This window comes from Podarcis liolepis (assembly GCF_965112155.1).
Source record: "Podarcis liolepis genome assembly, chromosome: 14".
In the NCBI taxonomy this organism is placed as follows: domain Eukaryota; kingdom Metazoa; phylum Chordata; class Lepidosauria; order Squamata; family Lacertidae; genus Podarcis; species Podarcis liolepis.
In genome coordinates this window covers 19,666,954-19,685,203 of record NC_139569.1, presented here as the reverse complement: position 1 = coordinate 19,685,203, position 18,250 = coordinate 19,666,954, and the positions used below count along the sequence as shown (strand labels likewise).

The window sequence follows — 18,250 nt, the reverse complement described above, 5'->3', positions numbered from 1 at the left end:
CACAGTTTAGGACCAAGATCCTGTTGGATTGCCTATCTCCTCAAGAGACTGACATCATTAGGTGCTCCCACCACATAAGATATAGCTGTACTTTTTGTCTTCTTATTGCTGCTAGGGGAAGACCAATATGGCAAACTAATGCACTGGGAGTAAACTCCACTAAACATCATGGGACTTACTTCTAAGTAATAGTCATAACCAGTTGTTCCTTGACTTGCAGAAGCTCATTAAGATGATCTTTAGAGAACTCCAGTTCTTGCATTTTATCAGTCTGCAATTTACTACAAAGTTCTAAAAGTGGTAACAAATATAGTATTCCCTTGCTGGCCAGTGGTTTATGATCTGCATCTGGGAGCAGGAAATTTAAATGTTGCTTAAAATTATACAGCTGAATACATATCCTGGAAAGAGATTTCCTCTTTGAGGAAGAAATTCAGATGCTGTGCGATAGCTCACTAATTTTAAGAGCATTTATGCAAAAGGATTCGGGAACTCTATAGAAAGCAGCAAGCAGTAAAGTTCACTGTGTTCTTTTAATTCAGTATAAAAAGTGGAATGAAACTCAAAAGTGTCTCATGGTGCCATCTTGGCTCATTAAGAAGTAGGTTTGTGCAGAATCGTGATAACAAAAAAAATATATTATGCAGCAGTAAAAAAGGGGGAGGATGTAAGTGACCAGAAGCTTTCAAGAAGAATCGCCTGGGCGTTTAAAGTTTCACTGCTTTTTGTGAAGTAACGAAGGTCACCTTTCCTTCACAGTATCCTACTCACTAAGGTCTCTTGTGCAACTATGCCTCTAATGCCTCCCATAAACAGAGCTCAGTGCCAGTTCTAAGCAGCCAGTGCGTCAAGGTTTTGCTTTCCAGCGGACAAAAGGCTCCCATTAGGTTCAGGTGTATTCACAGAGGTGACCACAGCCTGCAGGGCAATGGGAACTGGTCTCCAGCCATTTCATGATGTGCTGCAGGTGGCCACCATGACTGCAGCCCTGGCACCACACGAACAGACCCTTCACTACGTGGTGGCACACAGCGCACATGCTGGCACACTGCCGACATCTGAAACGAGACCACAGAATGAATCAACCAGAAGAAAATGACTTATATTAGCAGTCAAATGCAACACAGATCCCGGAACATAAGAGTCCCAATGAGAGCTAACGTGATTACTGATGGACAAGGAGTAGGGAGACCCAGGTTCAAGTCCCTCACTCAGCCATGAAGCTTCAGTCAATCACGCTCACTCATCCTGACTTACTTCAGAGGGTTGCGTGAATAAAATGGTGCATGGTCATGTGCGTGTGAGAGAAACATGCAGGCCAGCCTAAGCTCCTTGGAGGAAAGGTAGGATATAATTGTAAGAAATACAAAAAATAAATAGAATGTGATAAGCTGTTGTAGTCTCTGCAGCTGGTAGGAGCATGGCTCACCTAAAATTATACACCAATTCATTTTTCACCACTATTGGGAGGTGCATTATTGGGATGCATAAAGTTCGCAAGAGGTATAGATAAGAGATCCATTCTGACCCACTGAACCAGCACATCAGTCATGAATGGATAGGAGCCCATCAGGAGCTCAAAAAACTTCTGTTTTGCTGCCTTGTTATGACCGCATTGTAATCAGGTACCTGGGATGTCTCTGTTGGCTTGATGTACCATAAATTGAGGAGGTCTGTTCTAAATTTCTGTATTCCACTATACTTCTTAAACTGCATGAAAAAGGATGTAAGCAGTCGTGAAGTGATTTTGTTTCCCAGGAATTTTTAAAAACACTTTTGCTACACCACTGTGTTGAACCAAAGGCGAGATGTTCCAGAAGCTCTGCAAACACCATCTTGGTAGTCAAGATAACACTACAATTAATTGGTCGTTTTTGCAATAATGAGCTGATGTATGTTTATATTCACTTGCTCTGTTATATGCAAATTGGCTTGCTTTAATGCTATGCTTATCTGTGGACCCTGGAATGCTGGGCTCTCGGCCCAGAGAGGGGAGCTATCTGTAAGCCTTGGATAACTGCTACCTATGGCCTCACCAGCCAGGTGTTATGGGAGGTTCTGGGTAAAATGACCTATGATGCTTTGTGCATAAAGGATGTATATACACATTTGCTTGGGCAGTGACAAGTCATAACAACCTCTCACTGTTGTGGTGTCCATTCTGCATCTGTAAAGTCAGTGAGGCTCTGCACACTGTGTTGTAAATTTACACTTTTTAAAAATAAAGCACCAGAACTGGCCATTCCGGCATTTTTTACATCCTTCTTTGGACATCCTTCAAGAATCAGTCCACTATCATAGGTCACATCCTATAAAATGAGTAAGGCACACCTAGCTTCAAAAGCCTTCATGTAATCCGAGTGTGGGGTGGTAAAATGATTTTTAGCTCCTGGAAAATAAAATCACTTCTAGCTTTATTTATCAGGAAGTATGTATGCAAAGTGCTACTTAAAAGAGGGACAATAATTTAAGATGCTTTGGATGCAGGAGATCCCAGGTTCAATCCCCAGTCCTGAAGGTTGGAAAACACCCCTGCTTGTGATCTCAGAAAGCTACTGCCACCAGAGTAAGCAATTTCAGATCAGATGAACAGTTGTCTGACCTGGAATAAGGCAGATTCATAGAATTATTCCCAGCATGTCACAAAACTAAAACCTCTATATGTGCATACATGCACAGAGTGTGTCTCTGCACAGGCCTCTCACCTGTCACAAATCCAGCCTTTGTTGCTCATGGGTCTTTTGCAATTGCTGCAGTTGATGTGCAGTGTGGTGGAGGCCTGGTTGAGGCAGTTGATGGCTCTGCACGTGCTCAGTTTGATCACCTCATTGGAGATGTTCCACAGCTGGAAGCGCTGCAGCAAGTCAATGTATGAAGTGTACCAGTGTTCCTGTGGGGTTTTAAGGCATTGAACACAAGTCACTTACAGTATTCGTCTCCAGAAATCTCTTTCAACCTCTCTCTTGCGACTCAAACCCTTTATTTTATTGAAATACTCATATATTGCAGTTTCATCTTTTTTTTTTTTAAAAAAAAAGATGCACTCAAGTCTATGAACAACTTCTAATGCAGGTGAAATAGAAAGCAAAATTCATATGGATCTTTCCATGTTCCTCTTCTGCAGATGGATATTTTTAAGTTGGCCCTGGCCCGTCAAATTGGAAATAACTGGCAGGTGTGTTTTGATAGCCAGACAATTTAGACCAACTACACTTAATATACTACCACAAGCATTAACATGAAGAGCAGCTATTTTATTTCACACACTCGCTGCCTTCTAGTAAACAAGGAATTCAAGGTGGAGTATAAATGGATCCTGGGCGGACTCCCATCCAGGCATTCACCAGACCCAGACCTCCTCATGGCCACTTCCCATTCCACATGCCTCTCCTTCTGTGCCTGATCAGCACCAGCTCTGATAGAGGCAGAAGGTAAGTTGTGTCCTTGTATCTCTTGCTGCTTGCTCGCTTGGGGAGGGCAGGTGAATAGGCAGCAACAGTTAGGAGGAGGCGCAGCAGGATAGGAGTTTGGGATTGGGATTGGGATGGGTTCCTTATTGAGTGTGCAGCTTTCAGCAGGTATCTGGTAATTATGACCCCCAATCCTAATCCTAAAATATAGAACAGGGAGGTACCTGTGCCTGGTCATCAATCTCCTTCCGGATACGGTCCCCCAACACAATAAGTACAGACACCGCCATCTGCACATCCCCCTGCTCAGCATAGAAGAGCAACATGTCACGGACAATGGGACTGAAGAAGTCAGCAGGCAGACGGCTGTCATACAGAGAGTGAGAGATGGAGATCAGGGAGAAAGATTCCACAGGTGTCAGCGACACAGTCTCTGCCTCATTGCCACTGACATGTGGGGAGTCTGCTTTGTCTTGTAAGTGATCCAGTGCAGAGGGATTGTCCACAATCTCATGACGCAAAGGGAAGGCCTCCTGGGGAAGGATGTACTCTTGCTCCTCAGCTGTTAAGAAAACATGGACCCGTGAGAGGGAAGGCAGACGGGGAAAGATAAACAATTCCACTCAACACAGAAAAGGGAACAGGAAGGACCAACAGTTCTCAAGAGTATATACACTCACTGTGAGGATTCTCATGGTCTATCATGTACAGGTCATCTTCATCTCCTTCCACATCCCCAAGGAGATAATCTGCAGGGACATCACTGCCTTCAGTCTCTTCATTCTCTAGATATCCAAGAGTAAAAAAAAGAGGGAAGCAGAGAAGGGAGTGAGAAACAGTTCTTAGGTTTCTATGCAGGGTTGGGGGAGAGGTATGTCACCATTCTCACCATCGTTATTGATCAGTGTGGAGGAAGAATCCATGAGGATGTTTTCAGGTCGGTTCTCTCCCTTGCTCCTCTCCATCCTTGACTCACTGCCTATCCCAGAAGGAATATCTTTCAAGTTAAAGCTGGAAGAGAAACACAAATCTGTGTTACACCCAGGTAAAACCTGATGCTTCCAGCTTCCCTTCAACATCCAAGTCCCCCACTGGTTGCAATTCCTGGTAACCAAGTAACCACACAAATATTGTATCATTAAGATTTTGAGTTGAATTTTTCTCACGGCTCACATGAGAACCTACTGAGAGACCGGTAGCACCGAAATGCGAGTCGTCTCACTTTTAACCAGATGAACACTCTGCTTAATGCAAATGGTGCTGGTAATGTGTAAATGAGACCTCTCATGCAACCAGCCCGCCTACATTTGCCACAGTCAACTTTCTACCTCCCATCTCACAACCAAGATCAAGGATGCTGAAGCCTTTTTTACCTGTTCATGAGTGGAAGGCTGGAACTACTCTTCCCAATGCTGTGATTAAGGTTTGAAGAGGGCACAGTGCTAGGGCCAGAGTAAATAATTCGGAGCATGGTCCATGTCTGAGCAACCTGACAAATAAGAGAAAGAACAGAAAGAGTTAAGCTATCAACAGCCACGTCTTTCAGCTAAGGAAAACGAATAGAGGCAAATGAGACATGAAGAGTGAGGTATTGGGCTGGAGGCCACCACACACCACCGCAACAATTTCAGGTAATGTCTTATGGGAGAGGGGCTGAACATAGCCCTGGACTCCTCTTTACATGCCAGGAAACTCCTAGCTGTCTCTCAGGAATTTCAGGACTGAGACTTAGTTCACAGCAGAGGAATAACACATGCAACATCAGCCTCTACAACTGGTAAAGGTAAAGGGACCCCTGACCATTAGGTCCAGTCGTGGACGATTCTGGGGTTGCGGTGCTCATCTCGCTTTACTGGCCGAGGGAGCCAGCGTACAGCTTCCAGGTCATGTGGCCAGCATGACTAAGCCACTTCTGGCAAACCAGAGCAGCGCATGGAAATGCCGTTTACCTTCCCGCTGGAGCAGTACCTATTTATCTACTTGTACTGCGTGCTTTCGAACTGCTAGGTGGGCAAGAGCAGGGACCGAACAATGGGAGCTCACCCCATCGCGGGGATTCGAACCGCCGACCTTCTGATCGGCAACTGGTAGGAAGTAGAATATCTCTGGATTGGTAAAGTCTCTTAAATATACTACAAGTATAGACTTCTGCTCGCTACACATTCTCCTTGTGCCATTTAAGGCAGGAATGGGAAACTTTATGGCCCTCCATCAACTGAACTCAAAGCAGACTCACTGGAATTAAAATTAGTCTTGACTATTCATTTCAATGGGCCTATTCTAAGTAAAAGTTACTTGACTAGAGCCCCATGTGTTACTGGACAGTAACTCCCATTATCCTCAGCCACTGGCCACACTGGTTGAGGCTGATGGGAACTGGGAGTCCAACATCAGAAAAGCCATAGTTTCCCCACACTTGACTTAAGGCTCTAATTCAGGCCCATGTTCTGGCTTTATCACAAGCCGCCAACTTCAGCAAAGAGACTTCTGGTACTCTGAGTTGAACATACATGCTGGAGGTTTGGATTCCAATACAATCAACCATGGCATCTCCTTCCTGGGTGCCTAATGGGACTAGGATATGTTGTAGCCCCCTTCCCAAATCTACCAAAGTATCAGCGAATAACTCCTGCACAAAGGGAGCCCTTACCTGGTTGCGCTTGAGCTCTTTGGCTACTTTGGCATTATGGTCACACAGCTCTGCCAGCGGTCTCCCTGTCAGCACATACTGCTTGGCGGTCCGCACAAACCAGTCCATGCTACCAGCATCGCACTCTGTGTCTGCTTCAAATACACTTAGGGCACTGGAAGAGGAGATGTACTCAAACTGTTCTGTGGGGTCTAGCTTGCGCTTGAAGAAGATAGGGTGGCGCCGATCACGCTTACGGTTAGAATCAGAGGAGATGAGGCTCTCCTTGGCAGCAAAAGCCAGGTCCCCAAAGAGGCTGTAACAAAGCCCCTCAGGGTTAGCCCGGTCAATAGGCTGGATGGCATCCTTGAAGATATGCTGGTAAAGAGTGCTGTCCTTAGAGCCAGACAGGAGGAAGTAAGGATCATGGAGATGACGCCACACAATCCCTGTGGTGACATCTTTGTGTTCCTCAAACATGGCAGAGGGGATGAAAGGCCGACGTACATCCCACACATAGATGTTGTGGTCCACCATCATGGAGCATGTGGCAATGTGGTGTTTGCATTCAGGCCGCCACTTGACCCTTGCCACAGAGGCTATTGTCTGCACACAGTATATCTCTTTGGCCCGGTTGGTGTTCATGTCCCAGACCTTTACCATCTTATCTCGGCCCCCTGTGGCCAACCAGCCCCTAGATGAAGAGAAGAGAAGCTTAAGTGGCCAGTAAACAGTTCGGCAACCACCACTTTTCTTATACATGATCTACACTGACCGTATACCCAACTACCAACTCACAATACTGCTAAAGTATGAGGGGCTAACCTGTGGTCCTCCAAATATGCTCGACTACAGCTCCCATCATGGCTGACCAGGAGTCATGCTGGCTGGAGCTGATGGGAATTGGAGCCCCCATGTCTCTACTCCTGAGGGCTTATAGTGAAGTCATCAGTGACAGTGAGGGGTGAGGTGAGCACACATCCCAATCCTTGCTCTCACACATCTGTGTGTCTTCTTTTCTTATCTGCATGACAAAACCTTCATACATCCCAAAATGCTGTTGGGCTACAGCTCCCATAAGCCTTAGCCAGCATGCCCCCTAGTCAGGAATGACTGGAGCTAGACGTCAGCAACATCTGAAGGGCCACAAGTTAGGCAACTATGCTGCAGTTCTTAGCCTAGAATTTCAAATTTAGGAAAATAATTTATACAGCATACTAACAAAAACAAGCTCTTGAAGAGCTTTGAGCTTTCTAAGATGCATTTCTATAATATAATGCTTAAAAACAAAGCACTACACGGAAGATTTTTACTTGAGGAAGGCAATCTTAAGAACAGTAAGTTCTCCATGGCTGTCTAAAATAATGTTTAAAAATAGGAAGAGAAAACTGCATATTTAAGAAGGAAGTATGTTCTACGGGCAGGGAACAGAGAAAGATAAGCTACAGAACAGAGAATCCTAGTGCACAACTTGAGATAGTGCCATAGGGAAAAAAGGAGCGTGCTGTCCATACCTGTCTTCCGGGTGCCAATCACAACAGAATACGGGCCCATTATGGGCTGTGAACATCCTCTCGTAGCGGTCAGGCCGGCGGATGTCCCACAGCTGAACATTTCCATTCTCAAAGGTTGCAGCAAAGGTAAAGTAATCACGTATACTAAACTGGACGTCACGGACACTTTCTGATTGACCTGAAAGATAATGCAACAGACAGCATATTTAGTAAGTTTCATATATGGCAGCTCATCTAGATGACACTCACCATCTGTAATCATACTCTAGCATAACAGATTTGAGGCTCAAGGGCCAAATCAGATTCTCTCTCAATAATTTGGTCACACCTTGCTTTCGGCCCAGCCCCAACAAACTCATAGCACTGCCCTTTGACTAGGTGTAACTAGAAAAAGGTACTCTTGACCATTGCTGAGAGTGTTAAGAGTCAGGACTTCCGGGTTGACGCGATCTGGAAATGGCGGATTCCCTCCGAGCTCCGGAGGGAATCGGCTCCACTGAGGATGGGTCTTTGCCGCGCCGGCGACGCGGGGACCCTTAAAAACCGCAGGCACGGAAGCCTGCGGACTGAAGACTCGGCAGGTGCCTTAAGCGCCCCCCCCGATTCGCAAAGAGCCTTTTTAAAGGCTGCGGAGGGGATACGGGGGTGGCGTGGCACTGAGAGTCGATCGCTACCTCGGTGGAGCGAAGCCGCGAGCCATGACTGGAGAGCGCTGACTTCCTTCCTTGAAAATTTGGACTGAAAGAATCACCCGTGAGTAAGACGGATTGGGACTTTATAAAAATTCTACCTTCAATTGGAGACGACCGGGGGGTGTGCTAAAAGGAAGTCCGCACCCCCCCCCCCTGCAGACCATCTAAGCAACGACACAAGAGATAAGCTGGAGAGCCTACCCTTGGCGGGGTGAGTTAAAAAGGACACTAACTTTCAAGATTTTACTAAAGGAAATTTTGTGCAGGAGAGTGGAGTTTTGGAAACCTTTCTTTTGTTTTAAACAACCCCCCCTCCCGGGCTCGGGAACGTCCTGCTTCTGTGCCTGCGTTAGAGCTGCGGAGTTTGACAGCTGTCAAAGCTGCCAAACGGGCGGTTTAAAGTGAGAAATTGCCATTTAAGATTCCTATGGACTAAGATGAGTTATAATTGAGCTGAAACTGTTGGAAACAAAGTAATAATAATCAGTTAAAGGATTGTTGGTGAAAAGGCAAATAAGTAACAAGATTCCCCCTAGGGGGAACTCTGTGAAACTACAATGGATACAATGGCTGTGGAAGGAAAGTTACTAGTGGAAATCGAAAGGATGTTTCATTTGGTGGGAATCTTACAGGAGCAGAGCTTGGCCATGAACAAACAACTTGAGACTATGACCTTGGGAACAGGCAACCCTGCTCTTTGTATTGAGGACCTTAATGAGAAAGAATCCACAGCTGATTGGGAAACAATATCTACAGAGCTGGAAGAGACTAAACAACAAGAAAAAGAAGAAGTAATCCTGGGAAGCAACAACCAAAAGTTGACATCTGTGGAATACAAGCAAGGAGACGCTGGGAACATATCCACCACAAGTCTGCGAGAGATACAGAAGAAGAAGGAGGAGGCCCCAAGACAAAATGGAGTACAGGAATTTAAAATAAAGAAATATGATTGGGGCCTCCGTTTGAACTTAGACTTGGAAGAGATAGACTTTGTGGAAATACTTCAGCAGCTACCTTTGAATCTTCTTGTTGGAAGAGGACATACTTTGATGGTGAAAGAACTTTTCCCAGATCTGATGACTGCTATAAAGGACTACCAACAGGACAGGCGGAGAGGAACGGAAATAGATTTGAAAGCCTCGGACGTGAGGAACCCAGGCTGAGAACTTCGAATTTGGATTTTTATTGGGAAGGGACAAAAACCGGGGATGGGAGGGAGGGAAGAAGAGACTCTTAAAAACTCTCAAGACTTTTAGGTTTGGTTAAGATGACTCTTAATTAAGATAAAATGAAAATCGATGGAAGAGAACTTAAGTCCAACTTATGAAAATTAATTTTTTATTATAAAAAAGGAAACAAGATGAATAAGATTGTTAAGAAGAGAAATATCAACTTGCTGACATAATCTTGAAACTGGGATGCATGAGGGGGGGTGGGGGGAAGTCAGGGAACAAGGTTATGAAATGGGGATTTGCTGATTTTATACATGTTTTTGTCTTCTGTTTTTTTTGGTTTTTTTTGTGTATGTTTTGTCTTTATAAAAGCAGAAAACCAAATAAAAATTTTATAAAAAAAAAAGAGAGTGTTAAGAGTCAGACACGGCAAATTCAGAAATGACTCCTTACCTGAGAATGTGCTAACAGAATCTTTCTTGCGCAGGTCAAAGCATTTCATGTAGCCATCCTGGGAGCCACTGAGAAGCATGTACACCTCCGTGGGGTGGAAGCACACCTTGTTAACTGTTCTTTTGTGCTCGGTGAAGAGCTGGTCCTGCTTGTTACGAGATGGTTTGCCGAGGTTCCAGGTCACGACGACGCCATTGGTGGCTGCTGTGGCCAACAAGTTCTCATCCATCTGGTGCCACACCACGTCGGCACAGCTGAAGTTCAGGGATGGCTTGCGGCCAACACGCAAGTTCAGCTTCTCCACAAACTGGTCTTCTTCTATAGAGTAGATCTTAAAGATGTTACGCCCAGCTACCACTACCTGGGCAGCATCACGACATACACTAATGGCATTGGCAGGGGCATCCAGGTGGCAGAACATGGTCCGTCCAGTGATGGTATTGCCACCAAGGGCAGTGGTCACCCTAGCCATTTTCTCCATGGCTGCCTTCTGAGGGGCTCCCTGTGGTTCCGCCGGATCTCCCAATGACCACACAGCAGGAGCGTCTACAGCTGTATCTTGATGGACAACTTCACAAAATTAAACTCAATCTTGCAAGCTCCTTATCACTAAAGCTTCATTTTAAAAAAGGAATATTCAGCACTTGAAATAAGGTCCTACCCAGAAATGGGCAGCATCTTAACACAAGGAAATGTCATGAAGTGATCACATAAAGCCAATGCTTACAGCTCCAGAGTGAGTTGCAAGCTGTTCTAATTTGCATTGAAAGCTTACTTGGCTTTACGTCTACCTTGTGTGGAAATTTCTTTGTCAACCATCAAGCACGTCTTCTCCTACATTCAAGCAGACTCTTGACAAAAACTTTTCACTTGCAGGATAGCTTCTGGCCGAAGAAATTCAGCAAAGTTCTGAAACACAAGACAGAATTGTTCAGGATGCAGACCAACACACACACACACACACACACACACAGAGGGAGAAAATTAGTTAAGCAATAAACATCTCTCTCAAAGCATTGGACACTGAAACAAGACCAGTACCCACCATTGTAGAAGTTGCCATTTGCTTCTGAGAAGAACCTGCATAAAAGAAACTGACACACCACTAAAGGCAAATGTTTTAATGTCTTTCATATTTTATTTATTTGTTGTCATCTGTCTGTCTCAACAGAAATAGAGTGCGCCTCCAGGGGTGAAGTCAAAGTACTGGAGAATCACAGCACCTGCTGTGTCTGCAGAGACCAGCAATTAATAACTGCTGCCGCCCCTCCCAATTCTTATTGTTGCATTAGCAGCACCAAAGTGACCTCCCTAGGGAGCAGTGTGCATGGAGGTCCTGGACTGCCCAGAGGACAAGACTTGCTGCCTTGCTGATGTGGTCCAAAGGGAAGCAGAGCAATACGTTTGGCACCAGCTTGGCTGCAGGAATTGCCAGAAAGTGTATAAGACGACATCCAACCATCCGCTTTAGAGACTCCACTCTGGATTTGTGTAGGGTTTACTCCTTGGCTTTTTCTTTTCCCAAAGATGTCCTTCAAGGCAGCAGGTAATTTGTTTATTTACTGAATATCCCACCTTTTCCTCACTTGAAACTAGGGCTGAAAACAAGCATTGCCAACCCAGTTGAATATATTGCTGGGAGGGATCGATTTTAATTGGCAAGACTGACAGTTAATGGCACATGTATTTTGGGGATCATCCACACTAACCTTTTGACCTGCATTTTCCCGGTCCGTGTCCAGGCACTTTTTTTCTCTGCCACTTTCCCCAGGAAAACCCAATCTGTACCCCTAAATCAGAGCAAACGACAATTTGGGTTTTAAGTGGATTTGCTCCAATTCAGCACTAAAGAGCAGGTTTTTGCGGGTTGGACAGGAAGGTTTAAATTGTGGAGCTGTGCCTAGAAATGCAGAGCAAACGTTAAGTGTGGAAGAGTCCTAAATGTAACATGAGTCTCCTTATGATGCAATAGAAGTGCAGATCTGGACCACTGCTTTAATGGAAAGTTAACAAATTATACCTGAATGCTACGCTACCAAAAAACAAAGCACAACTTTTTCTGAAGTTTGGCATCCGTTTATTGAATACATCAAATTAAAGCAACATGACCGGCAGCAGCCCTCTTCTCACGGTTTCCTTTGGAAAAAAACTGTTATTGGATAACATACTTATGAAGAACAATAGTCTGGAATTATAATGCTATTTTGTTGTAATAGGACCCTCCTCTCTTCTCCCTCCCCCCCCCTTTTCCCTATATCGTTGTGACCATTGGTTTTTTGCGTACTGGAAATGAAAGCAAGAACGATCACCAAAAAATAAAAATAAAATAAAAAAGCCAACACCACAGATTAAAGTTTGCTTTAAAACTGAGCTTTGGTTAATTTAAAAACAACAACAAACAAACCCGCCATGCAATGTATTCAATCCAGCATTTCCTCACCCTTACATGTCTCGGGAGCTCAAAAAGATGCGCTGCATATATAAATACGCAGCAGCTTTAGTCCCGCGCGAGGCCTACCCAGCCTGGCCTGACTTCCCTCAGCCTTTCACGAGCGAGCGCCCGGCGAGGCGCTGAGGTAAAAAGCAAAAGCAAACGGGCGGCAGCTCACCTGGCAGCGGGCCGAGGCCGCCAGGCCAACGGTTTCACCGATCGCTGCTCCCGCGGCCACTCCTGGCGGGGCCTCCGTCGCTCAAGGCAGCCGCCTCTCCTTCCGCCGCGGAAACCCGGCCCGCCTCGCCCGGCCCCTTCCGCCACCGGCTAGGCCGCTCCGCCCTTGCTTGCTTTCCCGCCTGCCGGCCCCCCACCCTGGCCGCGCCGCCTTCTCGGCCCTTCGCCGGCGAGCCCGCGGGGCGTTGGGAGGGAGGCTTCACCCGTCGCCCCCGGCTGCGTTTTCCCGCAGGATCGCGGGGGGCGGGGGAGTCGCGTTTTTCACTGCTGCCGTGTATTTTATTTACAGTGGTACCTCGGGTTACATACGCTTCAGGTTATATACGCTTCAGGTTACAGACTCCGCTAACCCAGAAATAGTACTTCAGGTTAAGAACTTTGCTTCAGGATGAGAACAGAAATCGTGCTCCGGCGGTGCGGCAGCAGCGGGAGGCCCCATTAGCTAAAGTGGTGCTTCAGGTTAAGAACAGTTTCAGGTTAAGGACGGACCCCCGGAACGAATTAAGTACTTAACCCGAGGTACCACTGTATTTGTTTTTAATCCTGCAGGTAGAAAACTAGCACAGCAGGGAGTGGTCTGGGTTAGCATCGTTCTCCCTGACATGCTGCCTTTCTTTTCGGAGGGAGGTTTTCTTTTAAAAACATGCAAGCATTGAAATAGAATCACCCCCTCCGGAGTATGAAATCGTCCACTGGTTTTCACAGCTGCCACATTTTTGGTACCTGGATGCAATCCCCGCTCCAGATTAAAACTGGGTTTCCTTGGTAATTTCGTTGTTCTGTATGGGACAATGACAATAAAGATTATCGTATATAATGGTTGCCACCACACTGGATGAGAGCCTGATGGAAAGCTGTAAGGTACCTCTTGCAGTTGCCTCTGGGCAGTGGTCATGCTTTGGGACACTTCGCCCCGCCATCTCTGTCCGCTGTTGCTCCACCTGTATCAAGGAGTCTTTGGTTCTCCTTTTCTCCCCTGAGATTCCATTGCCCATATTTTGACAGAGTGGGAGTTTGAAGCTGCACGCAGGGGAAAGGCCTGAGCTTTGTATGCAGAAGATCCTAGGCTCAATCCCCCGGCATCTCTAGGCGTAGGACTGCGAGTCACACAGTTCTGAAACCCTGGAGAACTGCTGATAGTCAGTGTAGTCAATACTGAGTTAGATGGACCAGTAGTCTGACTTGGCTTCCTACCAGACTTTTAGACGACATCTGAAGGCAGCCCTGTTTAGGGAAGCTTTTAATGTTTGATGCATTACTTTATTTTAATATTGTGTTGGAAGCTGCCCAGAGTGGCTGGGGAAACCCAGCCAGATGGGCGGGGTATAAAATATTATTATTATTATTATTATTATTATTATTATTATTATTATTATTATTATTATTATTATTTTCTCAGGGCTTCAACACTCCAAGGGGACATATTGGGGAAATGCTGCATCCAAAATAGTGGCTTAATTTTGCAAGGAACCCTTTAGCCCCTCACATTAGTGTGCCCCCTTATGCAGACTGGGAACAGCTGTCACTGTGAGAGTCCTACAGTACACATTTTTGTGTAGGCAATAATATGCAAACCATGCAAGGACATAGGCAGGGAGGGGCAGCTGCCCCCTCAAATCAATAAAAATCAATAAAGGTACATAACAAACTGAGGTTCTGCCCCCTCCCCCAACAAAAGGCCTACCCCTCCCCAACAAAAATCCTGGCTACACCCATGAAACCATGTGTGTATCATCACATGTGATGCTCACAGATGCGTGTTTCCCACTGCATGGACATTCATTTGGAAGTTGCACATTCTTTCTAGCACAGAAAGTTCTCCTTTCCTCCTTTTATATAAATGTTTTGTGCAATGTGTGATGTGGCCCTGTTCTGCTGGGGATGCTGTACATTGAGCAGTAGGCTGGACGAGGGCTGCATACACATCAAATATTTAAAGCACATTAAGGTAAAGGTAAAGGTACCCCTGCCCATAGGGGCCAGTCTTGACAGACTCTAGGGTTGTGCGCTCATCTCACTCTAGAGGCCGGGAGCCAGCGCTGTCCGCAGACACTTCCGGGTCACGTGGCCAGCGTGACGAAGCTACTCTGGCGAGCCAGAGCCGCACACGGAAACGCCGTTTACCTTCCCGCTAGTAAGCGGTCCCTATTTATCTACTTGCACCCGGGGGTGCTTTCGAACTGCTAGGTTGGCAGGCGCTGGGACTGAGCAGCGGGAGCGCACACCGCCGCGGGGATTCGAACCGCCGACCATGCGATCAGCAAGTCCTAGGCGCTGAGGTTTTACCCACAGCGCCACCTGCGTGGAAAAGCACATTACTTTTCCAAATAATCCTGGGAACTGTGGTTTGTTGAAGGTGCTGGGAATATACCTCCGTGAGGGCTAAACTACAGTTCCCAGGATTCTGTAGAAATAAGTAATGCTCTTCAAATGTATGATGAGGACACAGGTGTCTTACAAGGCACCCGGCAACTCTCTGATTCAGCCCTGTGCTGTTAGATCTTGAATTTGCACAGGTAAGGTGGTCAGCTTCAAGTATATTTTTATATACATTACCATACAATGACGTGGGTGTAAAAAGTAAATCAGATATTCTGTATTTTTAAATTTTTTAATATATATTTTTATAAACAGATCACGTGATAAAATAGCACAAGAAACACTTACCAAATATAAGGTTATATCTTCAGAATATACAGGAGAAGGAGGCTTGTATGTACAGTAAGAAAATGGTTTTCAGAATTTTATTTTTCTTTCCCCTTTTTATAGTAATTTGAAACATCTCAGCTTCAATAGCTTTAAATAATACTTTGGACCAGTGGACACTTTTAAAACAGGGGTGCTAAGGAGAATGGCAGGCACAACCCACTGAAGGTGTTCCTTTGCACTAGCCCGGCTAAAATGAATGAGCAATTCTCATTGGTGTCAATGCGGCTTGCCCAGCAGAAATTCCTAACAAGTTATGCCCTAAATTCAGACCGATACATTGTTAGAACTCTTGCATGAAGTGGAGTCACCTTTCTCAGGGAGGAATCCTATATCCACTTATTTGGGAGTAAGCTCTACTGAACTTAGTGGGACTTACTGTATAGGAATGCACTGTCACCCTGCTCCGTAACACAAGTAAATCAGGATATTGCAGTTGTATAGAACAAGTGATTGATCTTAAACACATTTCTATCCTTCATATCTTTCCCTTACAATCCCCCCCCCTGTCTCTGCCTGATACCTTTCCTCATCTCTTCTTTCATTGAAAGGCCCAACAGTGCACATGGAATGTTCCCCATCTCCTAATCATATTTAAGAGAACATTTCCCTATGTTTATGAGAATATTTTGCTTTCCTGTTAATTATGCTTCTCTAAATGTGGATATTATCAGAAATGTAAAGGGATATAGAAATGATTCAATAAATAAAATTATTGCATTTGGATATCACTCTCTTGCTCTTCCTAGCATACATATATGTATTAAAAATTATATTCTGTTCTCATCTAATCATGGTGGAGCAGTATATTATTCACTTTAACCATGGTTAGCTCCAGGGCTTTTTTTTTTTTAGCCAGAATTTGCCGAAACTGAGTTCTGGCATCTCTAAGGTGGGCTCCATTGCCATTATAAGAGAACAAGGGAGGCATTCATAGTGAGTTTCAACACCTCTTTTTCTAGCAAAATAGCACTGGTTTGCTCAAACCAGAGTTTGCAAACTGAAAGGCTTAAAGCTACTACCTAGGCTGATATTTAAGCCAATGGAATTCCCAAGAATGTGATTTCCACTGAACTCAAACAATGGTGGAAATACCACTAATGATTGGTTATTATATTATAGTATAATAATAGATGATAATTAAAAGGAACATCAATAAGTTTCATGGTTGCAGTAGACAGGATCATTAGTAAAACCCAAAAACATTTAAATGTGCAGAAATGGCCATTTAAAATAATCTATAAACAAAACTTAAAACAATTTTGTAGCAACAATGATAAATAGATTGCTGTTAGCAATTTATTTTTTAAAATGATACCCCAAATCACAGCAATTTATCAAAGTTGGAATGCAGTTTTCTGAAACAATGAGAGTTGCCCAATTTGTGCTCAGTCTGAAATTTTAATAGTTTTTTTAGCTGATCTCTCTCTCGCTATCTCCCCCTCCCCCACTTCAGGCTGCTTTGGATAATAAATGAATGAATCTTTGCATTCCTGTGAATTCTTGTCCAGATTAGAATGGTAAATGCCTAATGAAAGAAAACTGGAATGGACTAAAATCGAAAGTGAATTAGCACTCTGTGTGTGTGTGTGTGTGTGTGTGTGTGTGTGTGTGTGTGTGTAAAGACACACTGCTGAAGGTTCTACTCTGAATCCCCATCTTGGGTAGCACTGCAATAGCCTGATTTACAAGCCAAGCAGCTGTTTGTCCTCTTAATTAAAGTTATAAGAATAGTCATGACAATATAAGTATTCAAACTATGCATTGGCCACTGCCGTGTGAAATGGTACTTTGCATTGCAAGGCTGGCCCAATGCATTTTCCTGCCTGAAGCGAAGGATAAGGTGATGTTGAATTTATTACCCACCTTTCACCAGCAGGTCCAAGGGTGGGGTATGACCATTTAAAATTCAAAACAATGAAAAGAGATTACAATCAAGGGGATAAGGTGAGCCCTGGAAACACATTTCGGGTGCCAAAGACCAGGGTAAAGAGATATATCTTCAGCATTCATCGAAAGTGAAGAAGCCAGATGCATCTCTCTGGGGAGGGAATTTGACAACTTAGGGAATGATGACATGCTGCCACCCCTGCCATTCTAACATATAGAATCAGACCAGACTGGCAATTGAATTTCACTTCCACCATGCCATTGGGGGCAGTTTTCTCCACTGCACTGAAGACAGCAGGGCAGCTTAGAGGTTACAAGACCAGAAAGAAAATCAAAGTTTACTGACGCTAGGATGGAGGCTCAGGAGGAGGGGAACAGCAGAAGGTGCTCAGAGTGTGTGTGTGTGTGTGTGTGTGTGTGTGTGTGTGTCACCTGAAGTGTCCACCTCACTGCCCAATGATGGGGCTGGCCTGGGAATTCTCACACCCATGCACATGCAATTTACCAGAATGTGTGTTAGGGACAAGATTCATCACCCTCTCAAGACGTTTCACATCCGGAAACCTGGCAGGGAGAGATGAACCCTGTGTAGAACAACAACTTTAGCACTTGCAAAATTTTAAGAAGGCACTTCACAAAAGGCCAAAACGGGTGGACACATTAGCCATAGTGGATTACCAGGAATAGGAATCGGAGAACAGGGGCAGCTTGATAGAGGCATACACACTTTTGGGGGATTGTGGTGGGTTTTGGGGGGGCGGGAATTGTAAGTTTTAAAAACTTTCCTTAGTGTTGCACTTTAAACTGTTGTCATCTGCCCTTGGACTTTAGGGTGAAGGACGGATAATACACCGTAGCAACAGCAGGAACAACAACAATGTTCCAGTGGTTGTGTCTGATTTTCATCTGTGTGTGAGGAGGGCTGTGTGTGCACCATGTGGATTTTCTCCTTCCGATTCAAAATGTATTGGCGTTGCCCTGCTTTTAAATACTATTTTTCTCCCATAAATTTCTTTTTCACTAGCTAGCAATAACACAATTTTATCTCTGGAAAGCTCTTTGTGTCCCTCTCATGGCCCTTGGACTACTGCTCCAGGAGGCAGATTCAAGCAAAAA

General features: G+C 44.9%; 1 protein-coding gene across 4 annotated transcripts; it reads right to left on the bottom strand.

The window, feature by feature from the left end:
* Positions 1-514: 514 nt before the first annotated feature.
* WDR24 (WD repeat domain 24) lies at positions 515-12,625 on the bottom strand. Of its 4 annotated transcripts, none has more exons than XM_083473657.1 (10): positions 12,311-12,625; positions 9,871-10,779; positions 7,554-7,731; positions 6,061-6,733; positions 4,784-4,899; positions 4,300-4,421; positions 4,091-4,195; positions 3,635-3,972; positions 2,706-2,890; positions 515-1,058 (listed from the first exon to the last, which is right to left on the bottom strand). In XM_083473657.1, the coding sequence occupies exons 2-10, from the start codon at positions 10,349-10,351 to the stop codon at positions 890-892; spliced, it is 2,367 nt and encodes a 788-aa protein (XP_083329783.1). In that variant the 5' UTR covers positions 10,352-10,779; positions 12,311-12,625; the 3' UTR covers positions 515-889. The 4 variants fall into 4 exon arrangements, with proteins under 4 accessions (XP_083329783.1, XP_083329782.1, XP_083329785.1 ...); XM_083473656.1 differs by having other exon boundaries at positions 12,480-12,625; XM_083473659.1 differs by having other exon boundaries at positions 12,317-12,410.
* Between the last annotated feature and the right edge of the window lie 5,625 nt (positions 12,626-18,250).